At 33.4% G+C, this 17,950-nt stretch overlaps 2 protein-coding genes across 5 annotated transcripts; both read left to right on the top strand.

The window, feature by feature from the left end:
- Positions 1-404: 404 nt before the first annotated feature.
- Positions 405-7,951, top strand: nptx2b (neuronal pentraxin IIb). Of its 2 annotated transcripts, none has more exons than XM_087275123.1 (5): positions 405-1,029; positions 3,237-3,456; positions 3,991-4,235; positions 6,958-7,137; positions 7,369-7,951. In XM_087275123.1, exons 1-5 carry the CDS (start codon positions 622-624, stop codon positions 7,618-7,620), a joined length of 1,305 nt encoding a protein of 434 aa, XP_087131249.1. In that variant the 5' UTR covers positions 405-621; the 3' UTR covers positions 7,621-7,951.
- A 1,453-nt stretch (positions 7,952-9,404) lies between these two features.
- Positions 9,405-17,461, top strand: LOC147841363 (neuronal pentraxin-2-like). 3 transcript variants are annotated; one of them, XM_087276080.1, is made up of 6 exons: positions 9,405-9,761; positions 10,296-10,540; positions 13,263-13,442; positions 13,698-15,174; positions 15,243-17,014; positions 17,087-17,461. In XM_087276080.1, exons 1-4 carry the CDS (start codon positions 9,536-9,538, stop codon positions 13,923-13,925), a joined length of 879 nt encoding a protein of 292 aa, XP_087132206.1. In that variant the 5' UTR covers positions 9,405-9,535; the 3' UTR covers positions 13,926-15,174; positions 15,243-17,014; positions 17,087-17,461. The 3 variants fall into 3 exon arrangements, with proteins under 3 accessions (XP_087132206.1, XP_087132205.1, XP_087132204.1); XM_087276079.1 differs by having other exon boundaries at positions 15,243-17,461; XM_087276078.1 differs by having other exon boundaries at positions 13,674-15,174; positions 15,243-17,461.
- The last annotated feature ends 489 nt before the right edge of the window (positions 17,462-17,950 follow it).

Below are 17,950 nucleotides of genomic sequence, written 5' to 3'. Positions count from 1 at the left end.
AAAAAGAGGTTCACATTTATGATTAAGAAGATTAAGTAAATAAATAAACTTTCTTAATTTGTAAAGTCTCTTTTTATAATTAATAAAACCAAACAAAATAATTTGTAATATATAATTTTATATATAAAGTAAGCATACAATGCTTTTCATTGTACTTTTTAAGCAAAGGTCTTTTTAGAGCAAATTGTAATTGTTTTGCCAAAATAAAAATAAAAATCTTGCAAAAAAGTTTTCAGTGTTGTTAGCCAAAAGAAAAAGAAAAAGGCCTATATATAAATCAACCTTTTCTTTATTTAATAAAAAAGTTTTTTTTTCGAAAATTATTTTACAGCTACTCTATAGCTCTCTAACAGTGACGTTAATAGCTACTACAGCCAATCCGATTGGTCGAGTCTCTGAAGTTCATTATTGACGGCGTCGCTCCTCTTGTCAGCAGCAGTAGTGAGAAACGCGGCGTCTGTGATTCAAAGACCAGTGGATAATCATCACTAATATCCACAGATGAAAATTATTTATTCGCTAAGTGTTGTTTAAGGTAAGTTTTGCAACTCGACGCAATATTACATTCGCATACAGATTAATAAACCTCTGAGCTCGCGCCTGCCACTACATCGTTACAAAATGCTTCATCTGATCGCCGGACTCATTTGCGTCTATGGACTTACGTGTGTAAAAGTTGTTTACGGACAAACCGAGAAAGGGGAGCGTTTTCTGTGCACTGCAGTCCCCATTGACCAGGACACAAGTTGCCCCGTGCCTGTCCCGAGCGCATCTCTTCAGGAGGAGGAACTGAGAAACACTGTCATGCAGCTCCGCGAGACAATCTTGCAGCAGAAGGAGACAATTGTCAACCAGCTGGGAACAATTAAAGAACTGACTTCTAAACTTTCACGATGTGAGTCTGAATCGGAAATATTCCGGAAAATGAATAAGGACACAATGGATGATGTGCCTAAAGATCCAAATGACACCATTGACGTTCTTGGAAAGACCATGCAGGGTTTAAAAGATCGACTGGAAAATTTAGAGGTGAGTCTTCATTTTATTTTATTATATTTTATTTTTGACACTTAACGTTAAGCATAAAGAGATTAAATGACTAACAGTACACTGTGCTGGATGTTTCTCTGCCACGACTATTTTGGTAATTATGTGGAGGCGTTGAAGATTTACAGGATGGGATTATCTCATTAGTTAGAACGTCTCTATCCCTTAACCACAAATGCCAAAGTTACTTATGATGCCCCAAGCGACAAAATGTCGGCAATGTGTCAGTGCCACTTAAATGTTAGGTGTTAATCTGACTGTGTGCAAACGATGGAACTGTAGACCTATAAACTACATATCATGCATCCCATATTTATAAGGATTTCTAAGGGATTTTTGTCAAAATAATTTGGTTAATAAGTCCTATACTAATTTTCTGCAGAGCTTCTTTTTCCTATAAAGATAGAATTTAGACATATATATTTTCCTAGTTCCTAGTAGACTTTTAAGAGTAAATATTCCCACAAGAGGGATTCACAGCAACAGTAGATTATCCATTTTTGTCCACCCCAAATATTTCTAGTGTGTTTTTTTTCTAGTAAAGAGAACACTTAAATATTTTGTGCAATGAAAATGCTTTATGGGACATTCTTTTTGTCCTATGAGCAAAGATTTATTAATATTGGTTATGCCAGACATTTTTGGCTTTTAAGTGATTCAGAGAGCAAATCCTTTTGAAATTATCATTAACATCACATCCATTTTAATTAATATTTATTGTAAATATAAAAAATAATAAATAATTTATGATTGTAAAGTATGCTTTTTTATTTATATTTATTTGTTTATTTTTTTACAAGGCTCATTGATTTCTCTGACAGAATCAAGAAACAAGACCGCATTTCTTCACCTGCCGGTCCCAATAAAGAATGTTCTAGTCTAATGTGAAGATGTTTTTACTCAACTTTTTCTGTGAAGCCTTTTTTTTTCCCTAAAAAGACATAAATAGGTAAAACTATATATTTTCCTATAGTTTTCGTTATATACCTATTTTTGTAGACTTTTAAAAGTAAATATTTCTACAAGAGGGATTTACAGCAACACTACAGGATACCTATTTTTCTCCACCCCAAATACAGTATTTCTAGTGTTTTTTTTTTTCTAGTACAGATTTTTTAATATTGGTTATGCCGGACATTTATTGGCTTTTCAGTGATTTAGAGAGGACAATATCCATTTTATTAAATAATTCAGTTAGATTACATGATTTTTTACAAGACTCATCAATTTTTCTGACAGAATCAGGAGTCACGCATGTTTTCACCTGTCGGTCCCAATGAAGAATGTTCTAGTCTAGTGTAAAAATGTTTTTACTCACCTCAGTCTTTCAATAAATAAATAAAAACTATACAAATATGTCCTCCTCATGATTTTTTTTTTCAGTATAGTGAATAATTTTTTTAGTAATTATTTACAGAAATTCTTTAATTTATTATAGTCGGTGCATCTTTAACCCTTTCAGGCTCAAATTAAATTTTAGAAACAGGCAAAATCTATGCTTTTAACTGTTGCAAATCAGCAACGCCTGCCTTGAGAGGGTTAGAAACACATTTTAGGTTTTTTAGAGATTAGTGTTTTGTTATAATTATAATAATCATTTTATACATTTTAAGAAATAATGAATTAGATACTGTAAAACTACTGTTATTTAAAAAATAAAACTACTACTTTATTTTTTTTTCATCATACTGATTTCTTTCAAGAAATCAGAAACCAGTTATGTTTTCATCTAAAAGAAAATATAAAAAATGCAAACAAATGATGACAGTGCCTTATAAACTTTTTATCGAATAGTTCTTTAAATTTCTTTTTATTGCTAGGGTGAGTACAAATTTAATCATCTAAACCTTTTTTTCCCTGTATCAATAAAAATAGTCAATAGATGCTACAGGTTGCTCAATGTCAGTAAGAATCTTTGATTTGATTTTTTTTTTTCGAACAGAAAAATCATACATAAAAATGACTTAACAAAAAAAAAATTCTTTATTATTTAATAGTGTCAGACTTAAAGAAGCTTGACACCTAAACTTGATTTTTGAATGTAAAAACATTTAATAGATGGGTCTTGGAAAATATATTTTTTATATTTTTTTATATTTTATTTTAATATTTAATGCAGATTGAATTCTGTACCTTAATAAAATATCCACAATAATCCATGTAATTTATTTTTTGTTTAACTTTTAAAGCAACAGCAAATGCGAGCCAATGCCTCTGGTGCCTCCTTCCCTAATGAGCTGAGAAATCTACTGCAGCATCGACTGGAGGACTTGGAGAACCAGCTGCTGAAGAAGGTCAATGAGTTGGAGGAAGAAAAGTCCCAGCTTTATAATGAGACAGTCGCACATCGCCAGCGCACAGATAATACCCTCAACTCTCTCATGAACAGAATCTCTGAACTAGAGAAAGGTCTGCACTAAATATTCCTATGTTCTTTTCCAACTTACAAGAGTTTTTTTAGCTTTAAAAAATGTATAAAATTCCCAAAACATTCCCATTTTATGCGCTTTAGTGTTCTTGATTTCCTCTATCAATCAAAGCTGTCCTCATTATTTTTCTTAAAGTGATAGTTTACACCAAAATAACCATATTCTTACCAATTACTCACACTCAAGTTATTTCTTTCTTTTCTGAACACAAAATTAGATATTCTGAAGAATATTGAGAAAGAGCAGCAACTAACAACAAAATATACAATGGAAGTATATCTTTATTTGTGTTCAACAGATAATAGAAACTTAAACAGGTTTGGAACAAGTGGAGGCTGAGTAAATGATGATTTTTATTTTTAAATGAAGAAACTTTTTAATGTTTTATTTGAAACAGTCTGACACCTCATTACTTTCCAATGCCGATGGAGCAATGAAGTTGTTTTGTGATCATCAGCGTATTTCTGTATCCTTTCAGAGATGACGAAATAACGAATAACACTTTTGGCTTTAGGAGGAGCTGGATTCAAATCACCAGAGAATTTCAAGATTTCTCTTCCTCTTCGCACAAATTACCTCTTTGGACAAGTAAAGAAAAGCCTGCCTGAAATGTACGCCTTCACTATATGCATGTGGCTCAAGTCAGGTTCAAGCCCTGGCATTGGAACCCCTTTTTCTTATGGAGTGCCTGGACAGGCAAACGAGATCGTACTAATCGAATGGGGCCATAACCCTATAGAACTGCTCATCAATGACAAGGTAAGTCAAATTTGACTTGTCAAACACAAACAATTACGTTCTGAATGCTGATTTATACTTCCAAGCTACAATTCAGTGCTGCATAAAAGTTGTCCAATATAACTTGGGTATTATATTCCAACCTTTCTGATTTGTAAGAAAAACAGATTAATAATTAAATATTTTTTTTCACTGTCAGTCTCTTTATATAATGCAGCTTTAAACTCTAAATTCCCCCCCAAAAAACTGTGTGGACGCGTTGTATGAGGATTGACACCATAGACTCCTAACACCTTTACAGTCATGCCACCTGGAAACATATCATCGAAAGTTTAAAATCACAAGTGCAATTGAGATTTAGGATTATACACTGATGCACCATTAGTGTAATCCATTAAGTAAAACTGACTCAGTTCAGAGAGTATTTGGTCCCTCTTTATAATAAGGCAAGCAGGTTTGTAATAGGTAATGCTGCTGTTTGTGAAGTTGCTTATTGATCAAGTTGATCCTCTGCTGAGATTTTGAGAGCTTCGATGTATTATATTTCAGCTGATTTCATCTAAGGCTGTGACTGAATTCAGTAGTAGTTTTGTTTCTCTCCTGTGTTTCTGTCTAATAACAATAGGTATTCATCAGTTCTCAATCATTACTGTATTAATCCTTTCATTGACTACATTTACGTGAACATCAATCATTTGATTTTAATGCGATTAAGACAATACTTTGATTAAGAGTCTACCATGTAAACAGCGATTTTTTTTAGATTAATTTAATCAGATGAAGGTCATAATAAGGTCAGAACTAAAGAGAAGTCAGATTAAGACATGTGGAGTATGCCGATTTTAGTCGCATTATTGAAGTGCAGTATAGACAAGTAAACACCCTAATCGAACTATTATCGTCATGTAAGACTTTTCGACGCTTTTTGCGTCAGGGTAGTCCACACACATACACCCCCCAGTGAAAGTGAAAGTGCCAAACAGAGTGCGTGGGTGTTGTGCGCCTCGCTTACACATTGCTTAATACAGACAGGGTTTACAGCAATACGCAAATATCTTTACAAATGAAAAGTAATTAAAATATTAAGGATATATATTGGATATAATAAAAATATATAGCCTATAGGATATAAATATAAATGATTAAAGTATTAAAAACATTTTATTTTCTAGCCTACATAAATATAAAAACCAAACTTTTATGCCTCTTCATCTCGGTGTGCTTTTTCAATTTATTCATAACAATTTGCTTTTGTATAATGTTATCATTATTAGCAGTATTATTTATTATATGCATATGTATATTTGTTTTATTAAAAACAAGCTTAGATTTTCCACTTGTCAGGTTTCAGACCATATGGGACACAGCATGTGTGTTTGGATATAACTGACCACATTATTATTATTCATTTATATGTGCCATAACATGTAAAACGCGGTCATGAAAATAACACTCAAAAAGCAACTCATGTAAACACCTTAGTCTTTTTATTTTCTTAATTTAGATTTAGATTTAGATTTAAGCAAATAATTCAATTACTGATGTAAATGTAAGAGTAGTCAGTGTCTCATTGACTTGAGTAACATTAACTCAATTTAAAGAGGAACCAAATACTATCCAAACTGAGTAAATTTTACTGTGTTAAAGAGTAATACATCCAAATATGACAATTCTGCAATAATTTACTAAACCTTTTACAGAATTTAGAAATCTTTAAAAAATGTCTAAAATAAAAAGAAAATCAAGAAACGAAACAATGTTTACACTCTAAAAATGCAGGAGTAGGAACATAGGATAACGATCAGCAAAAGGACCTTGAGCTGCAAATGGAAAACAGTAGTGCTATGTGTGTCGACACACTAACAAAAAGACTACTAGTGCAGACAATACTGGGTTCAAATAATCCAAAATCCATTAGGATAAATAGTTAATTTAAATTCGACAAATAACATGTAAAAATTGGTTTCTCTTCAAAGTCATACCATTTAGGGTTCAGCGCTGAGGATTTTTTCTACTGGGCTGATCGGATCAGTGGTTGAGATTTTTACTTGTCCTGCCCAAAATTTTCACTGGCCCCACCAAAAAAAAAAAACAAAAAAAAAAGTTAACAGCTATTTCTTAGCCACTAATTTTAAATAACTTGTCAAAACTAACATCTGTGAATCTAGAGTTTAAATATTTTCAAATGTTAATAAATGTGTAATGAGCAAAATTTTAAGTTTTATTCAAACAAAAAGATCAGTATGAAAACTGTGCAGGTTTATTACAGTTCTACATTATTTAAAACAAGGTGGCTGACTTGCAAAACTTACAGCAAACTGTGCAAAACATCACTTAATTTAAATGTCTGCTTCCAAGACGTTAAACACAGATGTTTTCTTTTAGCCTTATAATTTGATGTTGCCGACTCTTTGCTGTATTGATTACCAGGTAATGGAAAAAAAGGACACTCACAACATCTAATCAGATAAGAGGAACCAAAAAGCAGTATGGTGTTTAGGACATCTCGCAGAAAGTTAATATTTAAAGGCTTAAAAGCAAAAAAAGTTTCTTGATGTTGCAACAAGACTGTTGCATGCAATTGACAAAGTCACATTATTTAAAAATGAAACTTTAGTCACATTGCTCGTGCCATCAGACAGTCCTTATTGTTGAGCCCTGCCATTGATATGTATTTTTTTTATGGAAAAACAAAACTTTGTCTTTCACAAAAGAAAGAAAGTTACCTTTTGCTGTGAAATAGGTGGCACAGTTACCTCTCTCATTGAGCGATGGGAGGTGGCACCATGTCTGCATCACTTGGACTACCAGGGACGGGCTTTGGGAAGCCTACCAGGATGGCCAAAGATTGGGCTCAGGGGAAAATCTAGCCCCTTGGCACCCTATCAAGCCTGGAGGAGTCCTCATCCTGGGCCAAGAGCAGGTGAGAACAGTAGCAGGGCTGATACAGCACTTTCTGCTCGCATTCCCAGACCTCACACTTCACATTTGCACTGTAACTGTAATATTATGCCGCCCCTGCACAACAGAGCCACTGACTCATGAAGTTTAACTTTAAATAAAACTTGACCTTAGGTAGAAAACAATGTCGTAGAGTTAGCATGCACATCCTCTAAGAGCGAATAAAAGAAGTTATTGTTGTTGTCTTAACGAGGCCTGTCGTTTATGGCCTCAACAGGATGTAGTAGGGGGGCGTTTCGATGCCACCCAGGCCTTTGTGGGGGAACTGAGCCACTTTAACATCTGGGATCGGGTCCTGCGCTCCACGGATATCATAACTATGGCCAACTGCTCATCCTACATGCCTGGAAACGTGGTGTCCTGGACCGACAGTAACATCGAAGTGTTCGGTGGAGCCTCAAAGGGGCCACTGGAGCTCTGTGAAGACCGACTATTTGACAATTAAAAATCTTAGTGGATATTTTTGAGCAATATTATTTAATTTTCATCTTCAAAAATGATTTATCTTCTTCACTCAAACAAGAAGTAGTAAATAGTTCTTAAAAAATCAACTTAAATGATTAATATATTTACCTATACTTGAATATTTTACCAAATATACAGAAACATATTTCAGTTTACTATTACTATATTCAAAAATGCCATCACAGAAAGTAATAATGAATGTTTCTGAATATATTTCATATCAATGTATACACATGACACTTGAAGAAACTTAGACTACGGTACATTATCAAGTCATAATGTTGATGTACACAAAAGCACAAGTGCACATCCTTGAAGAATACGAGTCATTAATTTAGATATTACAAACTATAAAATACATCGATGTCCTCTTAAACCTGCTTCAGCAGTTAAATCTAGTTAGGAAGATATTTTATATGTCTTTTTAAAAATACAACAACTTAATGTCTTAATGCACAAATAATCTGAATAAAAATAAGATGTAGATAATGCAGTTGATTGTAACTAGCACAGAGTTAGCACAAAATACCCACTGTAAGGCATTTCATTACTTATTATATTGTGATTTTTTCTATTATTTACTAAAATTACACAGTGATTCCTTTCACTGTTAACAGAGTTGCCAGAGAATGTCATTTTGTAATTATGTTAATTACAAAGAGTGTTTTCATTACTCCATTTTTCTTTTCAAGTGTGCATTGTTACCCTTAGAGCATAAGGTAACGTTTTATTACAGAGCTGTTTTTGATTTGGATAATTAAGAACAAGTTACACATTCGATGAGAATTATATGTGATACTCTTTTGTATCTTGTGTTGTATAAGTCAAAAGTCTAAAATTGATATTTAAAAGGATAAAGAATATACTTCTTTATTTGCAAACGGGTACAAACTTTAAACTATACTACATTTGAGAGCGTGCACATATAGGCCCAATCCCAATTCTATTTTTGTACCTCTTCTCCTTAAAACAAAGTGTGAAAATTTACCGAAATGTACCCCTAAGAAATGGGACACCACTACAACACCTGCACACATCATCAAGTCATCGCAATCTCTTGTTCATATGAGATTGATGATTGTGACTGCTGTAGTTATTCCAGTTGTGTTATTTTTTGCTGTTTATTTTCAGGAAATCACTAAAGGCACATACATGTTATCATAATGATATAATGTAGCAATAAGATCGTAAATGTATTGTACATTTACTCCGTGGCCATATTTATCTATGTAAACATACAAAAACAACATAAACATTGTAGCAGACATCATTCCCAGCTACTAGACCTTTCTGACAGGGTATTCGAGTGTTATTGAGTGTCAGATGTGAAAGTATGTTGTGGGCCTACTGTACAGGAGTTTATAATATGGATTATAGTAACACAATCTTACGGCAATCTGTAACTTTTTGATTTAGTGGGTAATTCGTACGTTCTAGTTCGTACAATTTAATACGATTTGTTCGTCACCCAATGACGATCAGGGTTAGGGGTGGGGTTGGGTGCCATGCCTCCTTTTTAAAATCGTACATTTTCGTATGACTGAACTCGTACAAATTCGTACAAATTAGCCACTAAACTGACAAAACGTAAAATACATACGTTTCCTCGTGAGATCAGGCTGGTTATAGATAGGTTATAGAGTTTTTTTTATCATAATGATAAAATACCGTTATGAATGTATTAAAACATGCACTGAAAGAAATGACTTTTTAGTTCAAAAATCAAATAAATTGACTCATGATTTTTATATTGTAATAGTGTTAAGGATAACTAATATTCTAAATACATATTTAATATTTACACATTTACTTCATGTAATAAATTAAATGAGTGGAAAGAGTTAAGTATTAATTATTTATTTAAATATTTTCTAAACATTGCAAACCATGTAGCAATGGATAGTTCCCAAATGCGAGCCAATGCCTCTGGTGCCTCCTTCCCTAATGAGCTGAGAAATCTACTGCAGCATCGACTGGAGGACTTGGAGAACCAGCTGCTGAAGAAGGTCAATGAGTTGGAGGAAGAAAAGTCCCAGCTTTATAATGAGACAGTCGCACATCGCCAGCGCACAGATAATACCCTCAACTCTCTCATGAACAGAATCTCTGAACTAGAGAAAGGTCTGCACTAAATATTCCTATGTTCTTTTCCAACTTACAAGAGTTTTTTTAGCTTTAAAAAATGTATAAAATTCCCAAAACATTCCCATTTTATGCGCTTTAGTGTTCTTGATTTCCTCTATCAATCAAAGCTGTCCTCATTATTTTTCTTAAAGTGATAGTTTACACCAAAATAACCATATTCTTACCAATTACTCACACTCAAGTTATTTCTTTCTTTTCTGAACACAAAATTAGATATTCTGAAGAATATTGAGAAAGAGCAGCAACTAACAACAAAATATACAATGGAAGTATATCTTTATTTGTGTTCAACAGATAATAGAAACTTAAACAGGTTTGGAACAAGTGGAGGCTGAGTAAATGATGATTTTTATTTTTAAATGAAGAAACTTTTTAATGTTTTATTTGAAACAGTCTGACACCTCATTACTTTCCAATGCCGATGGAGCAATGAAGTTGTTTTGTGATCATCAGCGTATTTCTGTATCCTTTCAGAGATGACGAAATAACGAATAACACTTTTGGCTTTAGGAGGAGCTGGATTCAAATCACCAGAGAATTTCAAGATTTCTCTTCCTCTTCGCACAAATTACCTCTTTGGACAAGTAAAGAAAAGCCTGCCTGAAATGTACGCCTTCACTATATGCATGTGGCTCAAGTCAGGTTCAAGCCCTGGCATTGGAACCCCTTTTTCTTATGGAGTGCCTGGACAGGCAAACGAGATCGTACTAATCGAATGGGGCCATAACCCTATAGAACTGCTCATCAATGACAAGGTAAGTCAAATTTGACTTGTCAAACACAAACAATTACGTTCTGAATGCTGATTTATACTTCCAAGCTACAATTCAGTGCTGCATAAAAGTTGTCCAATATAACTTGGGTATTATATTCCAACCTTTCTGATTTGTAAGAAAAACAGATTAATAATTAAATATTTTTTTTCACTGTCAGTCTCTTTATATAATGCAGCTTTAAACTCTAAATTCCCCCCCAAAAAACTGTGTGGACGCGTTGTATGAGGATTGACACCATAGACTCCTAACACCTTTACAGTCATGCCACCTGGAAACATATCATCGAAAGTTTAAAATCACAAGTGCAATTGAGATTTAGGATTATACACTGATGCACCATTAGTGTAATCCATTAAGTAAAACTGACTCAGTTCAGAGAGTATTTGGTCCCTCTTTATAATAAGGCAAGCAGGTTTGTAATAGGTAATGCTGCTGTTTGTGAAGTTGCTTATTGATCAAGTTGATCCTCTGCTGAGATTTTGAGAGCTTCGATGTATTATATTTCAGCTGATTTCATCTAAGGCTGTGACTGAATTCAGTAGTAGTTTTGTTTCTCTCCTGTGTTTCTGTCTAATAACAATAGGTATTCATCAGTTCTCAATCATTACTGTATTAATCCTTTCATTGACTACATTTACGTGAACATCAATCATTTGATTTTAATGCGATTAAGACAATACTTTGATTAAGAGTCTACCATGTAAACAGCGATTTTTTTTAGATTAATTTAATCAGATGAAGGTCATAATAAGGTCAGAACTAAAGAGAAGTCAGATTAAGACATGTGGAGTATGCCGATTTTAGTCGCATTATTGAAGTGCAGTATAGACAAGTAAACACCCTAATCGAACTATTATCGTCATGTAAGACTTTTCGACGCTTTTTGCGTCAGGGTAGTCCACACACATACACCCCCCAGTGAAAGTGAAAGTGCCAAACAGAGTGCGTGGGTGTTGTGCGCCTCGCTTACACATTGCTTAATACAGACAGGGTTTACAGCAATACGCAAATATCTTTACAAATGAAAAGTAATTAAAATATTAAGGATATATATTGGATATAATAAAAATATATAGCCTATAGGATATAAATATAAATGATTAAAGTATTAAAAACATTTTATTTTCTAGCCTACATAAATATAAAAACCAAACTTTTATGCCTCTTCATCTCGGTGTGCTTTTTCAATTTATTCATAACAATTTGCTTTTGTATAATGTTATCATTATTAGCAGTATTATTTATTATATGCATATGTATATTTGTTTTATTAAAAACAAGCTTAGATTTTCCACTTGTCAGGTTTCAGACCATATGGGACACAGCATGTGTGTTTGGATATAACTGACCACATTATTATTATTCATTTATATGTGCCATAACATGTAAAACGCGGTCATGAAAATAACACTCAAAAAGCAACTCATGTAAACACCTTAGTCTTTTTATTTTCTTAATTTAGATTTAGATTTAGATTTAAGCAAATAATTCAATTACTGATGTAAATGTAAGAGTAGTCAGTGTCTCATTGACTTGAGTAACATTAACTCAATTTAAAGAGGAACCAAATACTATCCAAACTGAGTAAATTTTACTGTGTTAAAGAGTAATACATCCAAATATGACAATTCTGCAATAATTTACTAAACCTTTTACAGAATTTAGAAATCTTTAAAAAATGTCTAAAATAAAAAGAAAATCAAGAAACGAAACAATGTTTACACTCTAAAAATGCAGGAGTAGGAACATAGGATAACGATCAGCAAAAGGACCTTGAGCTGCAAATGGAAAACAGTAGTGCTATGTGTGTCGACACACTAACAAAAAGACTACTAGTGCAGACAATACTGGGTTCAAATAATCCAAAATCCATTAGGATAAATAGTTAATTTAAATTCGACAAATAACATGTAAAAATTGGTTTCTCTTCAAAGTCATACCATTTAGGGTTCAGCGCTGAGGATTTTTTCTACTGGGCTGATCGGATCAGTGGTTGAGATTTTTACTTGTCCTGCCCAAAATTTTCACTGGCCCCACCAAAAAAAAAAAACAAAAAAAAAAGTTAACAGCTATTTCTTAGCCACTAATTTTAAATAACTTGTCAAAACTAACATCTGTGAATCTAGAGTTTAAATATTTTCAAATGTTAATAAATGTGTAATGAGCAAAATTTTAAGTTTTATTCAAACAAAAAGATCAGTATGAAAACTGTGCAGGTTTATTACAGTTCTACATTATTTAAAACAAGGTGGCTGACTTGCAAAACTTACAGCAAACTGTGCAAAACATCACTTAATTTAAATGTCTGCTTCCAAGACGTTAAACACAGATGTTTTCTTTTAGCCTTATAATTTGATGTTGCCGACTCTTTGCTGTATTGATTACCAGGTAATGGAAAAAAAGGACACTCACAACATCTAATCAGATAAGAGGAACCAAAAAGCAGTATGGTGTTTAGGACATCTCGCAGAAAGTTAATATTTAAAGGCTTAAAAGCAAAAAAAGTTTCTTGATGTTGCAACAAGACTGTTGCATGCAATTGACAAAGTCACATTATTTAAAAATGAAACTTTAGTCACATTGCTCGTGCCATCAGACAGTCCTTATTGTTGAGCCCTGCCATTGATATGTATTTTTTTTATGGAAAAACAAAACTTTGTCTTTCACAAAAGAAAGAAAGTTACCTTTTGCTGTGAAATAGGTGGCACAGTTACCTCTCTCATTGAGCGATGGGAGGTGGCACCATGTCTGCATCACTTGGACTACCAGGGACGGGCTTTGGGAAGCCTACCAGGATGGCCAAAGATTGGGCTCAGGGGAAAATCTAGCCCCTTGGCACCCTATCAAGCCTGGAGGAGTCCTCATCCTGGGCCAAGAGCAGGTGAGAACAGTAGCAGGGCTGATACAGCACTTTCTGCTCGCATTCCCAGACCTCACACTTCACATTTGCACTGTAACTGTAATATTATGCCGCCCCTGCACAACAGAGCCACTGACTCATGAAGTTTAACTTTAAATAAAACTTGACCTTAGGTAGAAAACAATGTCGTAGAGTTAGCATGCACATCCTCTAAGAGCGAATAAAAGAAGTTATTGTTGTTGTCTTAACGAGGCCTGTCGTTTATGGCCTCAACAGGATGTAGTAGGGGGGCGTTTCGATGCCACCCAGGCCTTTGTGGGGGAACTGAGCCACTTTAACATCTGGGATCGGGTCCTGCGCTCCACGGATATCATAACTATGGCCAACTGCTCATCCTACATGCCTGGAAACGTGGTGTCCTGGACCGACAGTAACATCGAAGTGTTCGGTGGAGCCTCAAAGGGGCCACTGGAGCTCTGTGAAGACCGACTATTTGACAATTAAAAATCTTAGTGGATATTTTTGAGCAATATTATTTAATTTTCATCTTCAAAAATGATTTATCTTCTTCACTCAAACAAGAAGTAGTAAATAGTTCTTAAAAAATCAACTTAAATGATTAATATATTTACCTATACTTGAATATTTTACCAAATATACAGAAACATATTTCAGTTTACTATTACTATATTCAAAAATGCCATCACAGAAAGTAATAATGAATGTTTCTGAATATATTTCATATCAATGTATACACATGACACTTGAAGAAACTTAGACTACGGTACATTATCAAGTCATAATGTTGATGTACACAAAAGCACAAGTGCACATCCTTGAAGAATACGAGTCATTAATTTAGATATTACAAACTATAAAATACATCGATGTCCTCTTAAACCTGCTTCAGCAGTTAAATCTAGTTAGGAAGATATTTTATATGTCTTTTTAAAAATACAACAACTTAATGTCTTAATGCACAAATAATCTGAATAAAAATAAGATGTAGATAATGCAGTTGATTGTAACTAGCACAGAGTTAGCACAAAATACCCACTGTAAGGCATTTCATTACTTATTATATTGTGATTTTTTCTATTATTTACTAAAATTACACAGTGATTCCTTTCACTGTTAACAGAGTTGCCAGAGAATGTCATTTTGTAATTATGTTAATTACAAAGAGTGTTTTCATTACTCCATTTTTCTTTTCAAGTGTGCATTGTTACCCTTAGAGCATAAGGTAACGTTTTATTACAGAGCTGTTTTTGATTTGGATAATTAAGAACAAGTTACACATTCGATGAGAATTATATGTGATACTCTTTTGTATCTTGTGTTGTATAAGTCAAAAGTCTAAAATTGATATTTAAAAGGATAAAGAATATACTTCTTTATTTGCAAACGGGTACAAACTTTAAACTATACTACATTTGAGAGCGTGCACATATAGGCCCAATCCCAATTCTATTTTTGTACCTCTTCTCCTTAAAACAAAGTGTGAAAATTTACCGAAATGTACCCCTAAGAAATGGGACACCACTACAACACCTGCACACATCATCAAGTCATCGCAATCTCTTGTTCATATGAGATTGATGATTGTGACTGCTGTAGTTATTCCAGTTGTGTTATTTTTTGCTGTTTATTTTCAGGAAATCACTAAAGGCACATACATGTTATCATAATGATATAATGTAGCAATAAGATCGTAAATGTATTGTACATTTACTCCGTGGCCATATTTATCTATGTAAACATACAAAAACAACATAAACATTGTAGCAGACATCATTCCCAGCTACTAGACCTTTCTGACAGGGTATTCGAGTGTTATTGAGTGTCAGATGTGAAAGTATGTTGTGGGCCTACTGTACAGGAGTTTATAATATGGATTATAGTAACACAATCTTACGGCAATCTGTAACTTTTTGATTTAGTGGGTAATTCGTACGTTCTAGTTCGTACAATTTAATACGATTTGTTCGTCACCCAATGACGATCAGGGTTAGGGGTGGGGTTGGGTGCCATGCCTCCTTTTTAAAATCGTACATTTTCGTATGACTGAACTCGTACAAATTCGTACAAATTAGCCACTAAACTGACAAAACGTAAAATACATACGTTTCCTCGTGAGATCAGGCTGGTTATAGATAGGTTATAGAGTTTTTTTTATCATAATGATAAAATACCGTTATGAATGTATTAAAACATGCACTGAAAGAAATGACTTTTTAGTTCAAAAATCAAATAAATTGACTCATGATTTTTATATTGTAATAGTGTTAAGGATAACTAATATTCTAAATACATATTTAATATTTACACATTTACTTCATGTAATAAATTAAATGAGTGGAAAGAGTTAAGTATTAATTATTTATTTAAATATTTTCTAAACATTGCAAACCATGTAGCAATGGATAGTTCCCAGCATGCTTTGCAAGGGATTGAATTAAAAAAACAGTATTTTGAAAATAAAAGCACACGTTTTTACCACCTTACAGAAGAGCAGCACTCAAGCTTTGCGTCTTGCCATTTTTATTATCAGCATTAATGTTTAACTCTTCACTCAGAAGATTATAGCTTGTGCTAACACTAGCGCTGACATCATTAAGCATTTATAAAGTAAAGTTGCTCTTGCTAAATATATTTGCTTAAAATAAAGTGACATAACACATTTCAAATAAAAATGTGTGTCTTAATTTAAAACAAGTTGCACCAAATGTACTAATTTGTAACTAATGAGATTTATTTAAATTGATAAAAGCAATGTTCCTTCTGCTAATACAAGAACATGACATTACTTGGTTCATTTAAATAAATAAAGACTCAAAAGTAAAGATAATCAATTAACTTTTACTTAATGTTTAACCTAACACTCCTAAATAAATTAGATAAATTTTACAAGGTATTGACAAGTTAATTGTACCTGATATAAGAGTGTAAAATTTACTTGAAATTTGTTTGTGCAAAATGTTCCGAGGACTTTTGTTTAAAGTAAATCTTAAGAGTTATTTTTTTCAGTCTATGCTTGTTTGTTGTAATATGCATAGTAATGACGAAAAATGCTAATTTGTGCATCTCCTTACTTCTGTGTGCAGCCATGCTGCTGCTGTAGATGGTGTATTCTGGGAAATGTCTGTTTCAAGGGGTATCTAGCTCTTCCCACTAGCGCTATGCCTTCAAGCTAAACAGAATTGTGACACTACAACCCTTCGTTTTGTGCAATCATGTGAAAAGATAGGTGTGTTCCAATTCAGTTTAGCTTGAAGGCATAGGGCTAATAGCTAGATAAGGGGAAGGGCTAAGGGGTAAAATTGGGATTGGGCCACACAGAAAGATTAATGCCGCAGAGCCGTAGTCTATTGTTTTTCCCATCTTCAGTAGTTTGTTGTCAAAGGACCATTTTGTTGAGTGTTGACACCAAATGGTCAATCTATGTAGTACAAAACATCTGCAAATCATATCAAAAAACAAGTCACCAAATATTGAGCATGTTGTTCTGATGAAGAAATGTTGAAGTGTACTTTGGGATTACCATTAGCTCAAGCGGTCCCTTTGCACATTAAAATCACAAATGAAACCAAAATGTGTGCTTTTGGAACATTTTCTTACAAAGAAAAAATGTGATCATTTTATTTCACTTGTAAATGTTCCAAAAGGTTCCTTGGAAATAGCTATTTTAAATGAATGAGAATCAACTCTTTGTAGAGTCTGAAGCCCATTTCTGTTTGTTTACGCTGACTGATTTACTCTCAGAAGATTATGAAGGCTTTAAAAGTCAGATATTTTGAAGACACTTAATGAACTGTGAATTATGTTGCAAGGTATATTTATTTAAATATATGATCATATTTTTATACCCTGTTTTTAAAGAAAACGAAACTTTTTCAGATATGTAATAGTTATGTGTTGTTTTGTTTGTTATGCAGTGTCAAGATTGCCTTTTTTGTTTCTTGTGCCAATTCTTCAATGTTTGCTTGACACTGCTAACCTGTAATTGCCAATACAAATAAATAAAGGCAGCAATGAAATCTCTCTCTCTCTCTCTTGCCTTATCATATTTACATTTGTCCATTGCAGTTCAATGTTACTTCAGAATCCATAAATAAAAACTTGCCTCAACCTAACTTTGGGTCAGATATGGATAAAAACAGCCACTGGGTTAAAAAAATGACCCAAAGTTGGATTGATTTATCTTTTAGAGAAATTTTTTTATTGACCTAGCTTGTTTGGGTGATGGTAATTTTTTTAAGTGCTCTAAATTTTCCAAAATATACTATGTAAATGTGTTGTAAAGAAGCAGAACAGTAACCTCTGCAGATATAACTGTGGTTGAGTTCAAGAACCGTAAGGAGAGCATGTAATCACACTGCTGTGATGGACAGGTGGCTCTGAGGGCTTTAGCCTGACTTAAGGAGATGAGATCAGTCCCAAGCCAAAGCTTGTGTCACAGAGGGACGTTTCGTAAGACTGAACTAAATATATTTTATAAAAAGAAAATGACCTTTAGAGAGGAAAAAGTG

Source organism: Danio rerio, chromosome 12 (genome assembly GCF_052040795.2).
Source record: "Danio rerio strain M-AB ecotype USA chromosome 12, GRCz13ab, whole genome shotgun sequence".
In the NCBI taxonomy this organism is placed as follows: Eukaryota; Metazoa; Chordata; class Actinopteri; order Cypriniformes; family Danionidae; genus Danio; species Danio rerio.
The sequence above is the reverse complement of the archived record's forward strand: the minus strand, read 5'-3'. Positions and strand labels throughout refer to the sequence as shown.